General features: G+C 33.9%; 1 protein-coding gene across 1 annotated transcript; it reads right to left on the bottom strand.

The window, feature by feature from the left end:
• Positions 1–407: 407 nt before the first annotated feature.
• On the bottom strand, positions 408–23,869 carry LOC146600325 (protein FRA10AC1). Its single transcript, XM_085325495.1, has 14 exons — positions 23,843–23,869; positions 23,306–23,382; positions 21,225–21,317; positions 21,098–21,143; positions 18,995–19,071; positions 18,219–18,302; positions 17,656–17,740; positions 11,906–11,951; positions 7,193–7,306; positions 6,138–6,180; positions 4,590–4,714; positions 3,960–3,998; positions 2,522–2,606; positions 408–2,034 (listed from the first exon to the last, which is right to left on the bottom strand). The coding sequence occupies exons 1-14, from the start codon at positions 23,867–23,869 to the stop codon at positions 1,992–1,994; spliced, it is 984 nt and encodes a 327-aa protein (XP_085181621.1). The 3' UTR covers positions 408–1,991.
• Between the last annotated feature and the right edge of the window lie 3,066 nt (positions 23,870–26,935).

Below are 26,935 nucleotides of genomic sequence, written 5' to 3'. Positions count from 1 at the left end.
TCAGGTTCCATGAAGCTGGCTCCTCCTACAGATGAAGGAAGGAAAACAGCCAGTGTATTATGCATGTACCTAAGCATTCAGGGGATCCTGTCCCATCTCCTCCTAAGAGSAGAGGGATGTCCAATGCAGAAGAGTAGAACTACATGGGGTTTTTTTCAGAAGGAATCTTTCTCAGCATCCATGGAGAAGGGAGAAAGATTTGCCCTACTGTATGTCCTTTTAAGAATGCTCTACACACATATTGTACACCTATCATCAGAAATAAATGAAAAATACACAGAAAATTTCCCACTTCTTATATCCATACTTACAAATGGGCCAAACCCTTTATGCAAACTTAATAATGCCATAAAACTGGGTATCATGCATTATTTTCTGTACTACATGTAGATACAAAAGAAATCTATTCCAAGGTTGTTGCATTATGTAATTTTATTCAAACTGTATTAAATGATGTATTTAATATGTATACTGTACCATTTTATAACTGTTTTGAAGACCCAAAGACGAGTTAGCTATTCAGAACATATGCTTAATGTACAATACTTGCAGCAACAAATATAGCAACACATTCTACAAAAGCCCCTTTGGGCAAGTTGCATACATGTAAGCAGATTGCTGCAGATTGGATTTGGCTCTCAACCATGCTTGCAAGATGACAGAGAATTAACCTTTAAATCCATCTTATTACCTAAAGAAGCCTTCATACAAGCCTACATTTATTTGTTACTCAAGGACACCGTAAATGCGTCCTTGTACTGTCATCTATTATGTAAGTACAAACCGTTAAAAATGTAATTAATATTATTTGTAAATAGAGTTCTCTATTGATATTCATGTTAGTGCATGTAATATGTTCATATATACACTGCAACCACCTCTACTGTTACATTTTCCACATCAGATACTTATGACATCTGCAGTGGGAAATATTTATCAAAAATATATTCACTTTTTTCAGATTATCTAACATGAACATTTAATTCAAAACAAGTTTGTCCTTTATATCCAAAGTCATYTTCATCTGACWAAGAAAATGGTCCCTGTAACTATTCATGTGCAGACTGTTTCTCTGGAAACATACAATAAAGAAYGTTTAAAGTTGTGTTGCAATTTGAGTAGGAAAATGAACCCACTAAGATTCTCAAGCAATAAATATTCTTTACTTGTATATTTAGGATTACACTTTAAGGAAGGATTAACATTCATTTAATGTTAAGAAGATCAGAAACCACAGATAACCAACCATGTGTAAATCTCCAGTGGCAAGCAACATATTTTATCTATCAAAAATTTATCAAAAATTTAAACAACCATCTGGATTTTTATTAATGAATGGAATTATTAGTCATATCATATGATAACTRAAATTTAAAACAAATTCATAATGARCTAAACATTAGTAAGGAGTAGGGAAGACATTTCACATATTTAATTCAAGTGAAAGATGTACTTGATAAAAACTGAACTTACCTAGTAGCATTTAAAAATACTTAAAAAGACTAATCTGAATATTAAAGACCACATGACCAGTAAATTTAAGTCTAACTCATGTTTAATAAATTAAAAATATTAATATATTAATGTCTATTGTTATAAACTGATACACACTCTCCCAAAACTTTCCTTAAACAAATCAGGCAAAATGTAAAGTTTTGCATAAAATAAAAAGCAGCCAAATTCTGTGATGCACTGTCAATAAACTATATTATTCTTTGTTAGAGTGTAGTATATCTTTTGCATTCAACAGATTATTTCTTGTATTTCATGAGTACACAGGCTATTGTAAGAAAAAGAAGGTTTTTAGGCCTGAATCCTTCTACAAAGATACTTCACCCAGATGGTCCATATGGAAGGCCTGCAGAAATGGTACACTACCAGAAAGAAAAGTCTAGAGACTAGACTAGACTTTTTTCCCTAAATATGACTGGATTTCCAGGCACTCATCTTGATGCTCCAAAAAGAAAATCAGCCTACATCCATTTCAAGTTTCAGAGAAACAAGTCTTGAAAATATTCATCAAATTCCTCCTCCCTGTAAAAAAACCAAACAAACAAAAAAAAAACCTGAAAAACATGTACGTCAAAGAATGTTCTAAGAATGTTCTGCTTTGGATCTATTAGGAGCTAATCTTTGTATAAAAAAGATTTAACAGATTTCCAGTTACAATATACCCAGTATATACCATTTTGTCTTGTTCAGTATGTTCCCACACCCTTCATGTACCCCATTTCTGTGTAAAAACAGGGAGTTGACTGTTAGGATTCACTTCTAAGATAGCTGACCTATTTTGGCAGCAGTATGTTAGTGGCTTGACACAGCTTCTTCCCCAGTGCATTGTATGTCTTCTCTTTTTTAAAGAATGTTCTTAGGACCACAACAGGGAAGATTATCTGACATAATTTTATATGTCAGCACATTCATCAAAACATTCAGGAAAAATCTCTACCTTTGCAGCTCTGAATGGTCATAATTATTCAAACTTTTACTACATACAAATTTATTAGCTGGCCAAACTAACCGTGATTTTTCATCAGGCTCTTGTAGAGGACCTTTCCAAAAGTCTGCATCTGAAGGACCATCTTGCACATCACTGCCATCTGAATCTGTTAAAAAAAATAAAATAAAGTGCCTAAGAAAATAATTTTTAAAGAATTTATCAAATATTTAATCAAGATGCTTGTTTGCTAACAGCAACATTTAATTGTAACCACAAGACTCAACACCCTCCCCTTAACTTTGTATAAAGTGAAAATAAAAATATTTGCCAAATGTTATTCAATATAGCATCAAAATGACTCTTAGATATCATTAACTGATATCTAGGCCAAACATAATAGCAATCATGACAAAACTCTGATCCTTGTATCAAGAGTAACATAGCACTTTGTACCTAAAATTAAAGATTCATATGCGGTTGCATACCCAGAATCACAATACAATTTCATCTTGGTATTAAATGAATCAGTTACTCTACTCCCAATTGAATGACAATTTTTATCAATTGTAMTTTATCAGTGAAATTGTCAAAAATATGTTTTTCTGTATAACTGTTCATTGTAGGTATACTGAGGGAGTGAAAGAGCAAAAATGTCCCTGTTTTAGAAATATGCCCTGACTTAAGAAGAAAMTTCCAATAGAACTTTCCCGACAAGACAGAGTCTTTAGATATGGTTTGAGTCATAAGACTTCAGGATTTCCTGCATCTGGCTGGGAAATAATAGGTTTTGAGGACTTTCCAAAAAACCTATAGCACAGAAAAGCAATCAGTAGAAACACTCAGGCCCTTCTAGACAGTTTGCAGCAAGAATTAGGAGGATCAAGAGATGGGGCCTGTTTCATCAGAAAAGACACTGGGGCTGGAATTACTGCAATATGAGGATAACCACTGTGGAGTCACTGATCTCTTCCACCTGCAACAGACAGGTCTCTGAGGTACTACAAGTGGTAACTGGAACAGACTTTGGTTAAAGCATAGGATATATTTGGCATGGAGTCTTCTCCCAGTGCTCTCCTCTTAATAATGCGGATAGCGTACATAGTAGTATTTTTCCACAAAAGGAATTACAGTAGTTATTAATATAGTAGAAAAGTATTTTCTATAGTATTACACAGCACATACATGCACACTTTGACGCATGCAGCTATTAACAATGTACCTATTTTTGCAGCCAGCTGCTCTTCCCTGAACAAACTGACCCCTTATTTTACTATATCCTGTTTTAATTCCTTCCTTGAGCTTGAAAGATCTCCTTCTGAAAATTCCTAACAGTTTCTCTCCAAGAATTTAGAAATAATTGTTTTTGGACCTTTATACCTCAGCTTGTCTTCACGCAGCTTTCATAGCATCATATCAAATATTAAAACTGCCAGTGAATAAAATTAGGACCAATGACAATTGAATATAGTACAACTTATTACAAAAATATAAAAATGCCAGACATATTCAAATACGTTACCTTTATCAGAATTATCTGAATCTTCTGAAGAAACCTGATCTAGAAAGAAACAACATTTATAAAATAATAAGCTTATCTTGGTTTTACCCATTTTCTTAAGATGTTTACAAGAATAGATTTATCACAATATATTACACATAAGTATGTGCATATGCACACACACYCMATTAATTTACATAAAGAAAGCAAACACTGAAGGAAAAACAATTTTGKTTTTTTATGTATCAGTTCAAAGGTCATCAGTTTGAGCTCAAATATGTTATCCCAAGATCTGTGGGGTAAAATGGTTATCTTATATTACCAGAAACCTTTCAACCCCAAAGCCTCAAAGAATCAGATACTTTAGAATCCCTTCTGCCATGCAATGTCCCAATTCCTAGACTATTTCTCCTTCCAATGTATATTTTTCAAAAGGCTCTCCCATTTCTGTAAACTATAAAAAAATTCTTATTCAAATTTACCTTTTTTGTACACCTAAGAAACTTTAACTACAAAACTTACTTTTTTTGATTACCAAAGTTACACAGTCCAGATACATTTATGTATCTATAGCTATGGCAGGGTGGCAGACCTAACACCCAACATATATCTTTGAATATTTTCAAAATGGAAATTTTAASTTATATTTACCTTTATGGGTCTTTTTTTTAGACTTGCTTTTTGTTGAACAAGGTAACTTTCTCTTCTTAACTTTTGGTTCTTTTGACCTCARTACAGCTGTACCTCTTTTCTTCTTTGATTTGATTTCTTTCCTCCTTCAAAAAATGAACGTTTATCTTCTCTGTTACATGTACTCTTCAGACAACAGTAAACCTTAGATATCTAATACAGTCAAACAGTTGTCATTCCTTCTGAAAATTATTACTATTTTTCAAACGCAGTTAAAAAATGAAACTGTTATAGAAACACTGTAGCCATGTAGTKGAAGACAAAGGTTAGGAAATGCTAAAGCTGCTGAAATGACACTGAATTGGCAATCAAAAATTAAATACAGAAAATAGTGTTATACCACGTGCCCACTTTATATTGATACAGGTAGAAATCAATTTTTTTTTTACGTACCAAACTTAGTTTTGTGCACAAGTAATAACAAAAATGCAGTGAATACAGTTTCTKTTATATTTTTCTTATCTGATAGTTATAAAACCCGAGGTACAAGAATCTTAAGCCTAAGAATCTACTGTAAATCATCWATCTATGCATTTTTTTTCAGTATTATTTATGTGGGCTTACTGTGTGACAACAGATTTTTTTTTTTTTTGGTAACTTGTTTGGCCAGAAACAGTCAGGAAAATTGATTCATRGGAAGTATTATTCTGAAGCTGACAAACAGAAAGTCTGACCATTTTTATTCAGAATTAAAGTTGTTTTAAAACGTTAGTTCCTAAAAGAAGCCGAATCAAGATAAACTCAGTTACTGTTTTCTCCATCTTAATTCTGAATATGCATCTACACGGGGTTTTAATGAAATTTAGTAAGAACTAATTTTTAAAATGGACTAATTAACTTCATTGAATATACCCATATAGAAATAGAAATATTAGTTTTCTAATTCAAAACTAATATTTCCCTGTCCTGGACTTCTCAGATACTGTAGCAATGGAGGCATAAAACTACAAGGAGCTAAAACAGCATCAAGATCCAGAAAATCATACAAACTGCATATCAATAGTTTGATAGTAAGATTACAGACAATAATAAAAAAAGAATCAAACTTAATGCACACATTTTATGGGTTCAAAATTCATTATTTTAGTTTTCCCTCTTAATGAGTGATTCTCAAGAACAAACACTCAAAATCAAAATTTCAAAGCACAGGACTCATACATAAAAATACTATTTTTTAGAGAAGGAAAAGAAAAAAAAAWTCAGCTCTTAAACATAGCAACAGAGAAAAGACAATGTTTGGCAGAAGCTTCCAGAAAACAAAATAGTCATTGGGCTAAAATCAAGATAAGGAAATCTTGAGGGAGGGATTTTTATAGTTCTTAGTTTTTTTGTACTTTCATTAGTGCAAAAATATTTAACATGCAAGTATWTCAAATCAGTGACTTCTTAAAAACTCTGGAACAGAAGTTTTCTAACCATTTATCTGAAGTTTTTTTCCCTATTTTTCAGTTAAGTGTAACTGGAACATATTAATAATTCAGTCCCCATATTTTCAAAATACTGCATTACCGGTGATGAAAGTTAAGTTTGTGTGAACATTCTGGACACAGTCCTGAAAAAGACAGAAAAATAACATTACAGCTGTGTATCTGAGAAGTATAACTAACAGAACTTTTGATAAATTTATAAAAACAGATACAACACTTTCTTCAAATTTTACTAACTTTTCTTCCAAGTTACATAATATTATACAAGTAACATTATGATTGCAGCCAGGGATAAGAAAAATAGCATGATCAAAATCTTCAGTACAAATCTGAAGTTTAATAAATTTGGAAGAAGATCACAGGTTTAGCTCTGGCAACTCTTCATAAAAAACTATCAGTGTTTATCACATACAGATAGCAAATTTATGGACCTTTGTGGACAGAGATCAGACTGTTGTACAACTATACTGAAGATATGTGACTCTCTTAGAGCTTCTACAAAAAACAAATGCTGTCAAACACAGTGCCTTTTTGTGGACAAAAGAAAAACGCCATCAGTTTCTTTTACACAAAATATAKGTACACTATGATATGGATGACTGAATGTATCAACAAGTACTTGAATAAGAAGAACCCACTTAAGAAATGAGAATGGAAAAGGAAATAATTTAATTTAAGTTAGATTTTTTTGGAAGAAAATGTAAATATTAAAAACAAAATTAACTGAGCTGAAAGTGTAAAAAATGTTGTCTGTTTGAAAGCTCTAAGTACTCCTAAGCCACATAGCTTGTTAAGCAATGGCAATGATGAAACTCACCTTGCAATTCAGTATTGTCCATTAAAAACAAACGAGCTTATAATCAGGTATCCTGATTGTATGATATACGAATTACACAACATGAAATGCTCATCCTGTAAMACCTTTGTCATATGTAATGATAGCAGCCATTCTCACCAAACCATCATACTACCTGTAATTAATCTAACAGAACGATCTCCTACGCAGCAGCTTACTTTCCATGTGCATATATTAATATCATTATCACCAAGTCTCATGCGATCCCTTTTAAAATGTGAGATATGTCTTTGTTTAAGTTTACATATTCTTGAAGGCCAGCATAAGAAAGGCYGACTTACTCAATTTCACAAGGGCATTCCTCTTTTCACCATGCTCAACGTAACCAAAATTCACCTCCCAGCTCTTCAGGCCTTCCATCTCATCACAGTGCTTATTTCCACAGGAAAACTGACCTTAAAAGAGGTCAAAAAAAAAGCAAACCAAGGTTCAATGATTAACATACATAGGTTTGGAGTTGTTATTTCCAGTTTTGCTCATTTTTTTTGTTTGTTTTCCATTTCTTTCAAAGAAAAATATCACAGAGCTAAAAGAAAATCTAAATTAAGGAACAAGAGCTTTAGACAAGGAATCAATTGTACTTGTCTCWTATTACGTATTTGCAAAGAAAGAACAACTTGAACTTTACATTATTCTAGAAGATGGAAGATGCTCAGAATAAAAGAATAACACTGAACTTTGGAAAATCTTCTCATCAATAATCAAAGGAAATGAATGTTACTAGGATATTTTCTATATCCTAAATAATTACTTAGCAGAGTGTGATGAACCAGAACGTGCAATTCTGACATACATCTTAAATGACATCAAACTACTCAAAGTACAATATATATACAAAATCAAGATGTCCATGTTCTGATTACAAGTTTACCTCATCTACTGGAAAAAAATAATTTGTATTCTAATGATTTTCCAGAAACACTTTTTTCTTTTAAGAAAGGAAAAACAATACTAAAAAAGAAAAAAGTACAATTCTATGAGAAAATATGCAGCAGCTTCAAAAAGTTCTTGGAGGTTCATTATAATAAACACAATATTAGTTTTAAAACAATTTACACGTTGTTTATACAACTGTGTTCYCAATATTACAGTTAACAGACACACATATTTCCTCTGCAGAGGACTAGTATGTATGCAGAGCTGGTGCTAAGGCTCTGTATTAATAGWCTCACAAGCAGGACTGTTTGTGAAAGATTAACCTCAGAACATTCTGTTTAAGCTGCTAACCAGTGGATTGGCAGTGTCCTCAAATACTTCAGTTCTGCAATATAAAACCACTTGCAATGCTAACACCTGAACCAAAGAAAACAGGGCTCCAATAAAAAATATTTTCAAACGAATATGCATTAAATATGTTTAACCCTATGTAAGAYAGAATGTTATCAGGAATCATTTAAATCAGAGGAAAAACTGTAAAGAGAAATTTATCCCCATATAAAACTTTTGGAAACTTTACTYTGTTCATTTCACGTCTTCTAAAAAAAACTCCTCAAATAAATCTAGAAAAACGGGCACAGAGGAAAAAAAAAACAAAAAAACCAGCAGCTTTATTTATGATCAGCTGCTCTTCACAGTATATAGAAACCACTTGTGGATACTTTGCTTTTTGCATGGGATATTTTACATTCTGCCTATGAGCCTGGATACATTGACAAGAATGAAGTTGGAAGAGTATCTTCAGACTGCTAAGTCATACAATGACCTGTTGAGTAAGCCAGGACTTAGACTGTATCACCACAATTCTATCCCCTTACACACTTACTCATATTTATAATGGTCTAAGTATTTGAAATTGATTTTTTTTTCAACAGACCCCCCCCCACTCCATACTCTATACACATATATATATATACACACACACACATAATTAGCTAGACTTTTCCTGTCCTCATCTTTCATTTTCCAATTCCTACAACACATATTCAAACCTTGTGTTGAATACAGAACTCTACTTTTCCTGAATACTTTTTCAGTAGTATTTAACACTGTAGTATAGCTGAGTATCATAAAAGCATTTCAAATGTGTATTTTTGCAAAGAAGTGAGATTATTATAATCCCCATTTTATAGATGGAGAATCTGAGTCAGAGGGGACTATGCACCAGACAGTTCAGTACTTGAAATGTGACTTTTCCCAGAGTTGAAGTTCTAGTTCCCAGCTAATACCTGAGTTGCCTATAAAATGCAGAGTTGTATGTCCAGGAAAGGAAGACATGAAAACCAGCGTGCCAAGTGGACAGTTACCTAATTTAATCAGCAAGAAAAATGTATATCCTAAATCATGTATGTGTCTGGAGTTTTGCCACCTTGCTATGAGCTGCCAGAAAATTACTGCCTTCATTTCCATAATTACAAATCCTGTAATATTTTATTTCAAAAACTGTCAGTTCCTTCTGCTTCTCAGAGAAAAGCAGAAGAGGTGGAAAATACAAGTACTGTACATGCAAGCTAAATGAAATACTGAAGATTAAACACTCTAAGGAAATTAGAAAGCCAAAAGACTGAATTTAAAGATTTCAGATTTTGATCAAAACTCAGGCATACTGAATTGGTATAGAGATACATTTTGCACTAGCCTAGGTATTGATAGTTTGTATATTTTCCAAGGAGAAAATTACACAGAAATAATAAACAGACACAAATTTGGAAGAATATTTGCTCAGATGAGGTAAAGCATATTATATGTATATTTATGTATATATAAAATAGGCTAAGAAAGACACTACTATCAAAAAAGTGAAATGTTATTTCAATGAAATAGTGAAAACACACAAGGCAGATCAATTTGCAGGTATTAAACCCTACTTTGTCAAGTAATACATACCTAATTTGCCTRTTTTTATTATTGAATCTACTATCAAAACACTAAAAAAGTAAACCCCAGCAAATATATCCATATATTCAGCTTTCCTCTTTCTGCATATTGCTGAAAGTCTTATTTCACCTGTCAAATGAACATGTTACATATTTTCTTACAAAAAGTTTGTCCACTATCTCATCTTGCCTTGAGTATATTTTATTTTATATTTTCATGCTATGCCCTGCTATTGGTATTTCAAAAGCAGGAAGGCACTTAAAATATATATTTTAAACAGCTTAAAGTTTTTCATTTTAAGGATTTATTTTCAGACCAACTAACTCATGTGCCTACTATTCACTCATTTACAAACTTTAATGTAGGAATTCTATGTTAACTTAAGGTTACAGTTAAGGAAATACCAATTTTGTGTAATCCTTTCCTGAAGCTGGACACAGATACTACACAACTAATTGTCATTAAGACTACCTTTTAAATTTAATGAGATACAGCAGAGATCTCCAGTATGACCCTCTTTCACAGTATTTATGAATAAAGATTGCAATGGGAAAGAAGAAAAGAAAAAAAATAATCTGGCATTTACCATTAGTAATTTAAATGATACATTTCCTTTTACTTATTCCAACCCTCCTCCTCTCCCATCAGCTGGCAAAGACATGGGAAACAAAGCAACCAAATGTAAGTTAGCCATTCTTCTCCTTCCTTCTTGACATACYCCAAATGATAATACAACTGGTTCCCACCCCCCGTTTTCACAGCTTAAATAAGGCACATGCTAAGTCAGTGCTCTCTTTTTTTAAATGCAAATTATCAAACAGTGAGAGCTGAACAAGGTTAGTATTATTATTAACAATTTATATTACTGAATTATACCTTAAAAAAAAAAAAAGGTTGAAGATTCCATTTTTCTTAAATGACCACTTCAAAGCATGTTTAAAACATCTAATACACCAGATAACACTGAATTATTGCGCCCCTTAGTGGTGAGTGGTACTACTCAATTCTTGCGTTCTAGTTCTAACACAAGCTTTACAGTTTTCATCAGAATTTTATTAAAAAAAAAACTTGAAAAGCTTGAAACACGTAATTCTGCATTTTCTCCCAGGTTTTTAAATACAGACAGGCACATAGTAAATGTATAATACAGCTTGAAATTCCTCCTCATGAAGATACAATTATTCATAAGTTATTCATTTCTCATTTAATTGTAGTTATCTTTTTGAAGTGTTGGCTAAAGCACATAAGTATACCAAATTTAGCTATCTGTTAAAATAATTCTTAGTGCTGAAAGCAACATATGACTACAACTGCACCTTTAGGAGTTTTAAGTAGTATTTATAGATTTTTTAAAAAATCATTAATGTTCACACTTCTTCCTGTGAAATATGTTAGCAAAAATTAAGAAAACAAGTGTTGTATTTCTAAGTTCTTGCAATATGTTATAATAAAGAGAGCTATTTACAGAACTATAGTGATGAAACATATCACTCTATTCAATTGCTCTGCATGTGTATGTATGACTTCTGAAAACAGGACATAGCTATGAATATTTCACTTACAGCAATAGCAGTATTTTCACATAACTTTCTTGCCTGTTCAGTAACTTGAAAAAGTCCATGCCCCTAGGCCACAGAATGGGATCTCAATAAAACATCTATAAAAATTTGTGTGCAGAAACAGAGCTACTATGTTAGAAATAGATTTAGGTGACATGGCCACCATTTTCATGGAAGCTTTCAAAAACATATCCTGAAACAGATATCCCACACGGAACTTAAATTCAAAAGTTAGAAATCTGCAAAACAACACTGGTGAAACTATTAAAACGATCTTTTGAGGAAAAAGTATTGCGACACTAAAGGTAGCAAAGACTAATAAGGTAATGGAGAACTATGAAATTCTGTATTATCAAATGCAGTATGATGGTGTTCATCACAAATTAGAGCTTGTGAAAACAAATCATTATGTTCCCTTAATTTTTATTTATATAAATCATCATACACACTAAAGATACATGGCATGAAACAGCTAAGACGTAGGTCACTTAACTGCCCATCAATGTGTGATACACTTATCAATATCAAAAATTGCCCCAATACTGTCAAACAATTATAATATCAAAAAGCAGCAAGAAACACAACAGTCAAGGAGAAATATAAAATGAAAGACAGCATTACCTTTTCCTGAAATTACTTCTTTCTCATGTCGCCATCTAAATCCAAACTGTTATGGTAAAAAGCAAAATTAAGTTGTCAATAGTCAAATGTGAATGTAAAGATTAATTTTAGTCAACCGCTATCYGGCATGTGTTCATCCATTCAGTTCTGATTAGTAACATTTAATTCCTTTCACCATTAATTAGAAGTACCTCTGATTCTGGTTGTCAGAGGGATTCTAATTTACTCATGAAATTCAAATTCCAGGAGATACTAATCAGCAGTGAATTAAAAACATTCTGAAAGCTTTCATAGCAGGCAGAAGAACAAACTGGAAGTTAAGAAGCTGATGTTAGGAAGCATAGGGATATCTTGTAATTTCATTTAAAATTCATGAACACTGCATGACAACAAAATAAAATGAAATTTTGCTCTGTGAACAAAGCACCTTAAATCCAAAATTTCATGTCAAAAGACATGGGGGGGAGGGAATAGTTCTAAGGTCACACAAGCCCTCATCCCTTGGATCATGAAGTTTCTATCTGGGCACCCAAAGATTGAATTTGCACAAATGTGTGTTTTGTAGGCTCAGTGGCATGAATTCCATAGTATTTTGGATCTACCTGAATTGTTCTTAGTCTAATTTTGAATACTCTACAGAAGCACAGGTATCTGTTGTTCTGTGTGGTCTTCACTGTTGTTGATTTTTTTTTTAATAAACCATAATAATTCATTATCTGAAGGGCWGCAGCATGGAATTCTCATGTGAAAAGAACTATGCAGTTCAAAGAACAATGGGAAAAACAGGAGCCAAAAGTTCTGCCTCTTAAGAATGTGCCGTAAACTCATGTACATTCTTTGCATCTTACTAACTACAGCTGGAAAACTGAGCAGAAAGAGATCAGTAGGCAAATGTTTTCTCTGCTCCAAGTTTCCCCAGGTCAATATATCACACAAAAGATGCCCAAGAAAACTAAAAATCTGAACACCAATAAAATACTCGCTTCTTGATACCATTCCACTCACTTTGGAACTGGAGATACAATGTATACTATGTTTTCATACTTACTGGTTTCACTGGATTAAAAAAAAAAACACACAAGACAAGATCACATTCTACACCATATTATGTATGATGACAATTTGTGATAATTTGCTAAAGGAGGAATAGCTATTGCTTAGAGTACAATCTGCAGCATAGTCTAAAAAAGGACTATTTTAACCATTCATGCTTCTGTCAACTAAAAATTGAAACAATTGTAAAAAAAACAAGAACTGGACTGGACAGCTCACTGGAAACAGAACGTAAAATATACTTGTAAAGGTAAGATTCAAAAAGAAATCCAGATCTCAGTTTTTAAATCTGTTTTTTAAATAACCTCCACAAATTTACTATTATTTAACACAGCTTTGCAGTACATTTCTCAATAACACAATAGTAGCAAAGCAGTCCAATTAMTATCCTGCTGATGGTCTATTTGCATCATAAAACTGCACTAAAAAGATATATCATGATTAGCAGTTGAATAAAAATTATGTCATTGGGTACATGCAAACAGATTTCACTGTTTCCTTTACTAAGTTTCCTTTCACTAAGTTTCCTTCAAAAAAAAGCTTTCATTTGGACTCTACTTTCTATCTTTTATTATTTACAATGGTATGGTCTTGCAAAGCTGCCTGATAAATTTCTGCTAACAGTTTCTGAGTGTATTTTATTACTTCATACCATCATGTTCGAAATGATTTGTGCAGCATCTAAACAAAGATGTCAYATCTTCCTAGCACATCCTTCCTAGCTGCAGCATGGAAACAAAGTCCTAGTCTCAACTGGTCTCTCTACTGAGCTGTAAATTATTCTCTTATTGGATAGTTATGTAACAGTAACRTAAAAATAATTCTATGACTACTGGTTGATCTTAAGAGTGATGCTTTTTTTTCTGTTTTAAAGGAGAATTGTTGTTTTACAGGGTATTCTAATTCTGAAAAGCTTGCCATTCAAATTTTCAAATACTCTAAGTTCAGGAGGAAGTACAAACAGTATCTTGTCCTTATTTCTACATGCATGTGCTATAAATTGTAAAATACAATTCTACCTTACCTGCATATTTGCTTTCTCAAAGTCCCTCTGCCATTTCACCAATCATTGAGTTATCCATGCTCACTTTTGCTACTTAMGTAGCCTTTTCTACATTTTCCCCTACAGTCCACACTTGACCAATTAAGATACAGATCAGACGATATTCTTACAGAACATTTCCTAAGTACAGCAAGTCTGGAAAACAAGAGCAAAAGTAACAGAAAGGAGGGAGCCAGAACCGCCTGTGATATTCTTTACAACAAGCCCAGTTTACAAGTTAGACAAAAGCTGTCCTTGTCTGCGATTCATTTTTGACAATCATTTTTCCAACAACTAGTGGAAAATGAGAGAGTGCCAAAAGCTGAGAAGAAACAAATAAAAACATAAAGAACGATTGAAATCCTCTAACTAAGCTACAATACTAGGAACTGTAGCTGAAACTACACAGCATAATTAAAAATTAGTGTAGATTCTTGAAATTAGCCTGCAAAATAACAGAAACTAGAAGCAACATCAGCAAATGGCAACTGTTTTGCCTCATCACCTTCGATGAATGAGTTCAGTAAGATCCTAAATGACCTATTTCTCTATCTACAAGGTAGACCAAGACCAAGTAGTACAAATCCAAAACAGATCCTTTACAGGAGTATCAAATGCCTAACTTAATAAAAAATGACAGTTAAAAAAGTGCAAGACATTTTAATATTCATAAACAGTAAAATTCTCAAATTAAAATGTGGGCTGCTTAAGTAATACTGGCTGTAGCAACAACTAAGATGTCTACAGTCACTTCTTTCAGGAAAAAAAAGAAAGCATTAATTTAGACAAAACACTGAAGAAAAATGTCATAGATGTTTTAATTTTTTCTTCTCAAAGAAATGCTGACTTCTCTCCTATGCTGACAAACAGAGACAAAACTGAATATTCTGACAAAGCAGAAGATCGTTTGGCCTAGAAATCTGAAAATCATCTGGGAAGAATCAGAACAATAAAATAGATTTTGTTTAATGACCAGGCATCAGATAGTTTTAATTTTTGAGCAACTGGGAGATGTTTCCAATCCGTCAAGCTATAAAACAAACCAGAGACAGCAAATAACCCCCCTGAGAAAAGTGGGAAGACAGAGAGAAAAGTACATTTCCAGTCCAATACTGAGGCAAGTAAAACTTAAGTGGAAAACRCTCTCCTTTACTGTACAACAAAACTGACACTAAAACTAAGCTATCTGATGATACAGATGGTCATTTATCAGCCTCAGAGCTTGTGGACAGATACACAGTGGTTCAAATATAGCCTTGACCTAAAAGAACTCTTGTCAAGGGAAAATGCAAGGAATAACAGACCAACAGCAGGAAAAAGCTGGAAGAGCATACACTTCCARTGTCCACAGGGATAATTAGCCTCATATCAGAGGGCCTCCTTGGCATTGCTCATTAAAATGGAAAGAGAAAGAAAGATTATATGTTTTACTTATGTAAAGAAGAAAACTTGTAACCTTCTATGTGCAAGGATCCTTGTCTACGAAACCTAACTGTGAGAGTGGAATGAACCATTTAAGAAAATTCAAACTAAAAGATCCTGGTGTTCAGCCATCGCTCTGCCAGAGACATTTCTTTTATCAGTGCATCTTCATGGTCTTGAGGTAAGACCCAGTTTGGGAAGAACAACAAAATCTTCAYGACTTCATAAAACATAAGCTTTTGCCTCTCTTCTCCCCTCCCCATATTTAGGCTACTAAAAGTTGACTATGAATTTCTGTTAAGATTGCATGAGGAATAACTTAAGAATATTAACAACTTTATGAAGCCACACACAGCAGGTGTATGTTTTCTTACTGTTTTCTTTTGAGCTTTGATCTTTGACATGATACTCTGCTGATTCTTCAGACCTTGAGAGGGCCCTTGCCATGAAACTGATACTTATTAGCCAATGATTAGGAAAATTCTGTTTTCTCAGAAGAAATGTTCTAARTTTCAGTTGCAATTTCTGTGCAGAGGTTTGTAGAAGAATCAGCTGCCTAAAGGATTTTTGCCAATACAAAAACAACTGAAAGTTATGAAAAGACAGGTGAATATGTATGTGCAAGTCTCAATGTAGACAACATACAAAAAAATACTTCTAACTTTAATTTGACATCACCTAAGAGGATATGGGGTATGATAAACTACCACATGAAAGGCTGAGAATCTTGTTACCCACTCTGCACCTCTTTTAACACCAGCACTGCAAAACAGAAGGCATGTGGGGCTAAAGATATCCCATTTCCAGTTTCTGGAAATACAGAAAAAGAATCAAAGGAGAATAAACCTGAAAGCACAGACTGCATCTTATTGGTGTGAATGGGAACTGATTAACAACCCATTTCTGACTTCCATCTTTCTCTACCAAAAGTGGGCACGGATAAATCAATAACAAAGACTTGGAGAAAGGACTCTTACATGGTCATATCATATATAAGGACAGAAAGCATCACCTGATGTAAGAAAACAAATTACAAGACACATCAGMGTTCTGCTGAAATAGAAATTAAAAAAATAGAGATAACAAGACTCACTCTTACTAGCATTAACAGAAATTCAGAGTGACCTCACAAAGCTAGGACAGCCGCATTTGAGTCTGAAYGGGAATACTGTTCACACAAGAAAGGAAAAAATAGGAAACTGGGACAGAACAGTTTCCCACCAAAGATAGCAAACATATGGAAACTTGGCACAGTAATGAAAGAAACAAAATCTGTAAGTAAACTCAAGGGAAATTCAGTTATTTTTTGAGGGGGGGAAAGGATTGAGGGATATGAAATAATTCTAGGAAAATAAAATCACTCCAAAAAAAGGGGAGGAATACATCTTAAGCATTTTACTTTTCAATTTTCTTTAGAAGGTTGACATCTTTTCCACCTAATATCAGAGTTTAAGCTCAGTCCCTGCAAATATTTACCAATCAATATCATTTTCAGTACTATAAATAGTCTCAAAGTGCTTTATATAGACATTGTTTGTAGGGCTCCTTTGTTACTATGTGGTAACAAAATACTAATCCATGCTTGCATTCAGCAATATTCTTTGCAAAAAATCACAGTACAAAATTAACCCACTCATTTTGACTAAGAGGTTAGCCAGTCAAAACCTCAGAAAAAATAAAGGTTGTTCCAGTAAGGAAGAAAAATTGGTTGTAAAATCTTGCTGTTTCTCTTAATAAATTCTACTTACTTACAAAGAACATATAAATCRTATTTCCACAAACAGAAAAGAACAACCAGCATGAGACACTGCTTCTGAGCATGCATTTCCAAAGTATTTTCAGCGAGCATTCAAGTACAAATTCTTTTTAGACTTTTTCTTTTTAAAAAGGCAACATTCTCAGGTTTTTCTTAGGATTCATCTGTAGCCAGATCTCTCTAGCCCCCCCYCAATCTCTCAACATTTTATGCCTTTCTTGTACACAATATACCTTTTCATAAAACACCATCAGAGAGAAACATTTATATTCCCACGCAAGCACATTTTTGGGACAGTGACAATGCCTGGATTCAAACTTACTACTGCTTATTAAATAACTTTACAGTTTCTCACAACTCTCTTACTAGGGGAGGAGTTACTAACAGTCTGGTTTCACAATACTCTATCATAGGAAGGCAATTTTAAAGTAAATGTCTGCTTAAACAGGACAGGTGATTTACAATATTGAATTGTACCTTATTCTCTTTGTATCTACTAAGATCTGCTATACAGTATTCTTTGAATAATTTATCATAATACTTCTTTGCAAGCCTCTTCTCCCTGTAACAAAAGGCATTATTTTTATTAAATACAGAACACAATACAATTCATTTTACACTTCAATAGCACTAGCAAGACAAGGACATATTGTTCCATCTGAAGAACACAGGTCGCAGAGCTAGAAATGCAACAGAAATACACTCAGTGAGCTAAGGAGCAATTACCATAAAATCAGAAAATATTTCTGAAGTATATCTACACCACAAAATAAACTACATTTTTTCAAACTATTTTTCCTTCACAGTTTTCAGAACAGTCATTTGACTCTCAGGGACTGCACAAGTATTTGTTAGCTCTTCCTGTCACCAATCAATTTTACCACTGAGTGGTATTACTGTACATCCTAAAGGTCTTTCACTTTAAAATGCTAAAGATCAAAGAATGAACACTAAGAATGCATAGTAATTCTTAACAGGGATACCACAAATTTAGTACAAAGTAACCTAAAAATAATACATCTTATAAAAGTTCTAGTTACCAATTCATGTCTACTTCATCATCTTCTTTCCACAGGAATCTATGGTTTTCTCTTATAACATCAAGATCCGTCTTGTCATTTGCTCTATAAAAGAACACTTTTTTTTAGTACTATATAATATTAAAATGAAAAGTCAGTCACATAATAATTTGGCAAAACCCTATTTCATAGCTGTTATCTCCAGCTCACTGCATAACAGAATATATTGCTATTGAATAAAAACTATTCAAGAATATATTACAGCTTGGCATACTTTTTCCCAAAAAAAAAAAAAAAAAAAAAAAAAAAAATCCCAGTGGCAAATAGCCCTGAAACCATGGCTGACTTGATCCTGTCTGAAAATACTTTTTAAGAAAACAGTTACGTTAGGAGGCAGTTATGTAGTGTTCTGAAGGAGATTGTTATTCTGGACAATGAATAGTAATTCTGCACATTTCACAATTATTCCAGACTGATATTTTCAAGGTACTGCCAGAAATTTCTCAATGTACCTTCCTAAAAACTAATGTTCACCTGTCATCTTTCCTTTTATGTAACAAAAGGAGAAAAATTCATCTCTCGACAAGTTCTTATATAAAAATAATGGTGAAAAATGAAACAAGACTGTTAACAATTTTGTATTTTTGATATTTACAATTACTACAGTTACTCCTAGTGATGAAAAGCATTAACAATTTTTTAAACAAAAAACCCTTAAATTACAGCATATATTTAACAGCTATACCATAAAAGGGAGGTTTGGGAGCAGTGAAGGGAAGCTTGTTAATGGTTCTTACCTGGAACGCTGGAAATCTTCTCTTTTGCCACCATAGTACAAAATGTAGTCATTCACAAACTTTTTATGTCTTTCATACTGAATAAAGTAATTAAGGATTCAGTTTCAGTGCTTATTTTCTTTTATTTTACCAATAATTTAAAACTAAGAGAATAATAAAAAATCATGTTTATAGCTATAAAAATAAATAAAAAATAATTAAATAAATAAATTACAGAAAGAAGCTTTCTCAAAAACRGTTTAGTAATTTCCAGAAAGAAAGATATTAATTAACAATTTTCACTTTATAACCTTTGATAAAGATTGCATTCCAAATATAAGAATTCAAGGCAACTTAATCTTTAAAATCTCATTCACTTGTCAGACATTTATAACCTTCTTTCTTTAAAGATGCTCCATAAGCATACACATAGAAGCTGAGCTCAATTCTTCTGCTGTAATTTGGAATAGTGCTTCTTAGTATTATTTCAAGTTCAGGTTTAAAACAATTTTGTATTTCTGTATTATAAAGCAGTTGTATTATAAAACAGGCTACCAAAATCAAATAATTTATTAATTTTTAGTATTAATATAAAAATAGAAGTTATCTGCTTTAGTTTGGACCTGAAAATCATAGGAAAACAAATAATGCTTTTCTAAGAACACTTTGGCCTCAGAGACATGATTTGAAATACATCTGGTACCATAATAGGAGGAAAGATATATAACTCTGTTTGGAAAATAAGCAACTTCACATATCAAAATATCAGATACATGTGATGATTTAACAACATTTTCAATTAACTTGTATGTTGTCTATGAAACAACAAAACAGGAAATACATTATCTCCTGAGACATATCCAGGCAACTACTACATCAGWGTGAATACGAAGTAATTTTTATCAGCCTACTATTTTGACATGAATTAGAGTAATTTTATTGAGAAATTATTTTCCAAAAAAAACTAAAAAAAATGTTAATTTAACTTCATTATGTAGTTTCTTTTTTTTTCCCACCACAAACAGAAGGAACATAACAGACAATCATGAAACAAGCCCAGAAGGCATAACTAGCTCAATTAAACACATTTAATGCAGCATACTATTTTGTACTGCCATTGGAGTTATTAAATACCATAACCGCAAAAGTCTTAAAGAGGAACCACTCAAAAACATTAGCAGAAACTCACAAAAAAGACTCTATACAATAAGTTCTACAGTAACTCCAGAATATATGGGCTTTTCTGTGTGGCTAACGATCGTCTACAACCACAGTCAGATTGCTTAAGACATGTCCCCTTTACAGGCACRATAAGGTATATCTAGCTGCTGACCAAATTCGAATGCTTATTATAAGAAGCTACTTCCTGCTTACTTGAATTTCCAGTTAAAGTGACTCTTTCCATATTTAATTTATTCTTTACTATGTTTAGTAACTTTTACTGCTGAAGAACAGCTGTTTAAACAAACAAGAAACGGTCAATAATTTGGATACACTTAGTTTACAAAGTGAAAATAGGTGAAAACTAAATAAAAGGAGAAATTCTGTGAACTAAGTGAAGCAGTGGTTAAAAAATAACTACAAATGACRGATGAAATACAATTAAGAAATTCAAAAAGAAAAATAAAACTATATRTGATACAATACAGGCTTACAGTAGAGCACCTGTAGAAGCTATTAYTGGAGATAATGCTGTTTCAAATAGTCTTTTGAACTAATGCATTTCCGTATTTCAAGTATAAATTTATTTGTCTGAAGATAACAACAGCCTTATATAAAATCATATTCTATGTACACTCAAATGAAAAGGCAAAGGCCTCTTCGTGCCAATCTAAGCAAAGTGCACTGTATAGTAACTTAATCCAGAACAAGACAACTGAGTATATAGGAGGAGTTTGGAAATGCCTCTACTAGGTAGATATCAGTAGCAAACAAGCTAGTCTGAATAACTACTCAGTCTTTGATGCTACACTGTAGATTTCTGTGATAATGAAATTCAATTCATGGTATTCAGAAATATGAAGTAAAGCTTCCATAAATAGTAAAGAYTCCATAGAAATATTCCGCTGTGGAAAACCTGTCTCTCCAATTTCAAACTTGAAGAAAAATGAAATAAAAGGATACAGCATCCATAGCTATCAAATGAAATCGTCTTTTTCTTGCTTCTTCCCTGTTAATGACAAATATGTTAGAACAAAAGCTGTCTTCACATTATGGAAAGAAAATCTCACAGAGCAATAATAAAAGATACCTATCCCATTCTTCAGCTGCAACTTGTCTGTGAGCCACATTGTTTTGTTTTGCTTTTTGGAATGGCTTTATCAGAAGGTCATCTTCTTTTATACTGAAGGTAGGGGGAAAAAAGGGGAGAATTAAGTTAGTCAAGAATTCTTCATAAGTAATACAACTTCTGTACACCAAACTTTGCACTAACTTGAATAGCAGTAACTGTTACATCACTAGTTTTTATGTGAATAAAACTAAGCCTCAAAATCAACATCAGGTTAGAATTTACTTCATTTGCATGACAAATCCAGAAAGGCACCTGCTTACAGTTAGCATTTAGAGAAAAATGCTTATAGTAGCACTTCTTGATTTTTATGAACATTATTACTCTAGAACCACACTGAAATTTTCTTCATTTCACTCTACCTTTAAAGCCACCTGCAAATCTAGGCTGCATAGCCAAGTCGAAAAAGGAAGGACAGTACGTTCTTAAAAAGAGGAGTGAATATTAGTAATCATATCCCATCTTTTCATGATAATGTCTTGACAYCTCATTAACCAAAGTTGCTTCTCTTAGGGTAGTCACAAGAACTGTAATTTAAAACTCATTTAAATACTGTCTTGTGAACTGTATTTGTCACTTGGCAGCTAAAAATACTTCCAGAAATTGACATATTAATGAAAAGTTAAATACAAAGTAATGCACCTTAACTAGCCAGAGGTATATTTAGTCAGCTTCAGTCATCATCAGAGGTGAAGAAGAGCTTTCCATAATTACTAGCTGACACAAAGAAAGGAAGTCAGAAACTTATATAAAGCAAGCCAGGGAATTTATATTTTAATTTATGGAATATGGGATACTAGCACGAAGTATGCTCAAAAGGATCAGTAGGAACAAAATTCCCATAAGGAAACTCYGAAAAAGAGCAATATGCAGAAGACTGAAAACTATCGCTTTCCTTAAAATGAAAATAAGTATCCCCATATTGCCAAAAAAAAGGATATATACCTATGCAGTGAACCAACTCCTATAGGGAATTAGTAGTAGTGTGCCAAAACAAGAGTAAAGATGCTATTTTGAAAGGCTCCTGATGGTTAATAGCAATCTAGAAATAGGTTCCTTTTCCTCCTAGGAAGTGAAATAYTAAAATCTGTAATGGCATTTGCAAACTAAAGCTGAACAAAAATCTTCACTGTTTTAATGCAGAACAACTATATTTATAAGATAAATTGAATAGCACAATGCTTTCCATCATCCCAGCAACTGTAACACGGAAGATTTTGCCCCATAATGCATTCAGACACTGCAAACTCTATTCTTTCAATCCCACTACAGAGGAAAGTATGTAAGCATCCTAGGAACTTTCCAGAGAGCCTTCCTGAATAAAGTCCAATAATAAAGCAAGAATGAAAAAAAAAAGTTAAGGAAAAATAGATGTGTTACACGAAGTGTTTGGTATTGTGTACAGAATGGCAAAGGCAGTAGTGCCAAAAAAATACATGCATTAAAAAAATCTTAAGAAGAAGAATGTGATCAGACGACCAAAAAAGGCCACTAATTGTGCGAACCGCCAAAATAATTGGTAAAGACAGTCTCAAATAAAAGATGTGCAGTTACATTTTAAGGATTGAGTACAACTTCACCAATACAATTCCCAGGCCTCTTCATAAATCAAATAATAAACAAACAGTTCTTCATTTCTTTCAAGCAGGTGTTTTATTTCTACATAAAAGCCTGTTGCCATGCGGCCTTTTTTTCTTTTCTCTCTCTTAGCAGTTCCATATCTCCTGACAGATTAGAGCAAAGTGAACAGAGCAGACAAACCCCAGCAGCTGATGCTAATGCTTGGAAAAATGTAGTAGTCGGCCATGTGAACTGAAAAGCATAAGAGACATCAGATGGACACGGCAGAACTGATCCTTCTCAGTTACCCCTTGGAGATGTGCCCTGGTAAATCTGACATAAGGAGACGCAGGAAGCAAATAGGTTCATTTTTCATAAATCTTTTCACAACACTAGACTTAACACATTTGGTATAATCTTCTACACTATAGGCCCTTGGCAYGGAATACATAATGCAAAGTGTTGATTCTGTGTTACATTACCTTCTAGTCTTTTGCACAGACTTTTCTCCATTTTCCTCATCACTAAAATCAGAATCATAGTCACCATGGCCATGTACCTGAAGACAGTAACAGATAATGCAATCAATACACTTGCTAGACAAAACTTAACTAGAAATCAGTACTGTGCATCTCTCACTAGCAAGAGAGCTAGTGAGCACAAATATTCTCTCATGTCCAAACCAAACACAATGGACCATGCAGAGTATTTTCCAACATAGGGAAAAAGAACCATGGTTTCTTATAGACTTCGTAAGTCAAAAAGAACCACTTTATAATTTATATGCAGATAGTCCCATATTTAATCTTCAYGTAAATACAGGTAACTGATAGATGGATAAACATCTTTACCCCTTCTTTTCAAACAATCCCCCTCGTACAGGAAAAAGGTGAGTATTTTCCCCTAAGAGCTGTTCTTTCAGAGGGCTGGAAGACAGCAAATGATGTACCCACATTAAAAACAAACAAAACAGAGAAAAAAGGTTTTGTGGGCCGTGGCACAACATTGTAGATCATTACATCGGTAGTTGGAAAGTTGGTCGACATGATAATTAAAATACAAAACAAAAAGATTCCTGGAAAAACATAAAGTTTAATCAGCACTATTTTTGCAAAGAACATTCACACCAAGAAATAAATCTTTTATTCCACATGCTTTTAGACTACAATATCAAGCTAATAAATACATAGAAACACAAAATATTGCCTATCTTAATGTTATCAAATTATCAAGCACTGGTTGAAGTCCCGATCTATTATCTCTGTTTCTCAGAGCACTGCTTTATGTCCAATTCTTTCAGTAGTAGTGACTAAAGCAAACTGATTTCCTCACCCTTCCTCCTACCTCTACACTGTCCTTGCTCAGCTGCAAAGATTTGAGAAACTATAGGTGAATCAGATCAAACAACTGACCCAGGTTACAAACGAYCCTACCCAAAGATAATTATTTTAACCAGATAAGTTCCCTGATACAGTTCACCCACAGTCCCAAACCCAGCTATGTCAGCCAACTGGAGGGATAGCACAGGGGGGGAACAATTAGAGCTAGGAATGCTTAAACTGGCACTGACACCAAAAAAGCATTTACATAACTCAAACATAATTAGAGCTAACAAGAGAGGGTTGGTTATTACATATCTGCATGTGGAATGATTTGGCACATACTCTGTAATTATCTTGGTAATTCCTGCTGTGGGCAAGAAAATAAAATGGATTAGAAGCCAATGTATTTTATTCAGTGTTGTTTATTTCTACATTTCTTATAATCATATTCCTCCTTGGACAAAAAAAGAGAAAAAATCTGCCAACTTTCTCCTGAAAGTGAAAAAGAGGTTTCTAATAGACATATAGGACAATCAAATAATGAAATCAAAGCTCTTCTACCAATCTGCAACTTCTTTGTTGCGACTTTGTTTGCACAGGCATTTACAYGCTACTACAATACAGCAACAAAAACAGCAGCATCYGAAARAAAGCAAAAAGGCATCATTTCCACTAACTTCTAAGCTACTTCCAAGATTAAGCTTTGGACAGAGTACATCTAAAATTAATTTCGGAGTTTAGGGTTGTATAAGAGCAGAAAAAAAAAACAATGCTACAACAGTCTAACTATAGTAGCTGAAAAACAAGAAAGATGCATCTCTTATGGACAATTTTGATGAGGTTTCTCTTCTGGATGCAAAGGTCCTCTAGTGACATCAACAATTTTTGTGCATCATAGAGACTATGTAAAACACTTTTTTCCTCTCTGATGCTCAAAGACTGATTTTTAATTCTTTTTATTTGTAGGACATTTTATCTTTTTTTCTTGCTTTAATAATATCCTGCTCTTTACTTGAACTCTCCTGAAGACAGACACAAAGTTGACACAGGTCTCATAGAAATATATATTTGAACAAATGCAAAGCAAATATTTCTAATTTGCCTTTATGTTTTCTATTTTTCAAGAGACTCATAAAAGCAATCAGAACAGTCAAAAAAAGAAAAGTGCTGCAGATGTCTGCAGTGATCTGGCGTAAGTGGGCCTCATGCACTGCCAAAAGACCAGCAATGGTGCTTATGTTTTTCCAGCACAGTCTCATGTTTATCCACACTTCAGCAGCAGGTTTCATAGTTAAGGTATTTCTAACGGCAAATCTGTCACTATTTTTGTTAATGAATCCTATGTGATCTCTATAAAAAGCTGAATACATTACGAGGTTGATGAAATATACATGCAGCAAGTATTTTTATGCTTGGCTTCTGAATCTTAAGAATATCATAGTAATCCAAGAAACATTTTAAATAGCAAAAATAATGYTTCTCAGTTGAACACTGAGTGCTTCCTTTACACTGAAAAAAAGGGGGAAAGTCCTTCACTGATATAACACGTACAAAAGTCAACATGAGACAGATGAAAGAATCAGCAGAGGAAATCTTGAATAAAAAGAGGGAGGTTTTTCTGAAGTGATTGCTCATGGATGATCAGCCCCAGGGAAGAAGTAGATATGTTCAGTAATGAGCTCCCAAATGGTATAGTTTAAGTTCTCTAGGAACAAATTAAAAAAAAATGGTGAAAGGAAAGCCACTCCAACAGACGCATACTGTGAGAGGCTCTCAGGAGCTGATGACTGCCTTTTGGAAAGCTGTAACTACAAATGTAAGGGCAGGTATGGCTAAACACGGTCCTGAGAGGCTGCTCTTTTGACAGGAGAATCCCCACAGCTTCAGGCATTCCTCCAGATCTACAGCCCAAAAACACATTCAGGATTGGAAAAGGGAAAAAAAAAAAATAAAAGGAAGGAAGAAAGAAGAAGAAGCCCTCCACAGAGGTCCTGATCCTTGCAGACCACTCCTCCTGCAGAGGCAATAGCAGAGCAGGCAAGCACTGCACTTGAACTGGGCTTTTACACGAGCAGTTCCAGTACTGTTGGAAGGCACTCACGGACTGTGACTAAACAACTCTCAACTAATGCCTCATGATGGTACCAAGAGGAGCTGACTGTAGGTAAGACAGAAAAAATGAACTCCTTATCCATCAGAGGATCGCATCCATGTGTGAATGTAGCTTTTTTTTTTTTGACAGTGTAACTAGACACATGCTTAGTGTTGTGAAGCTTACTCCAGACTGATTTCTCCCCTTTCCTACCAAAAAAGAAAAAATATCCAAGACATGTAAAATATACATAATATTTAACTGTAGTAGAGCACAGGCAGGTACAAAGCCTGGGGCTTCGGGAGCCGAAAGGAAGGGCGTGATGCAGTCAGGTTAGCACACTTCAGTGYGAAATACTCTTCCCACCCCAATGTCACACCCGAGGCCTCACAAGGAGTTTGTAAGCACCACCTGGGGAACAAAACTTCACAGTTAAGTTCAATTAGTCTTAAACTTGCTGCTCCTTGTGAAAAGGAATTACAAATTACAGTTGTTAACATCCCTAAGAAAGAAGAGGGGGGAAGAAAAAATAACCCCTTCTGTTTTATTAAAGGTCTAAAACGAGGAGAAAGCTCCCACTGAAAATGGCCTGCGCTGCTCAGTCGCCCCTTGCAGAGCGACTCCGGCCGCGGCCGGAGATGGCGGCGGCCGGGGCGCCGCCCGCTGCTCGCTGCCCGGGCCCGGCCGCGGGGGGAGGC

This window comes from Rhea americana, unplaced genomic scaffold (genome assembly GCF_003343005.1).
Source record: "Rhea americana isolate MKP2758 unplaced genomic scaffold, rheAme1 scaffold_122, whole genome shotgun sequence".
NCBI lineage: Eukaryota > Metazoa > Chordata > Aves > Rheiformes > Rheidae > Rhea > Rhea americana.
Note: the sequence above shows the minus strand (reverse complement) of the source record. Positions and strands in the feature narration are given on the sequence as shown.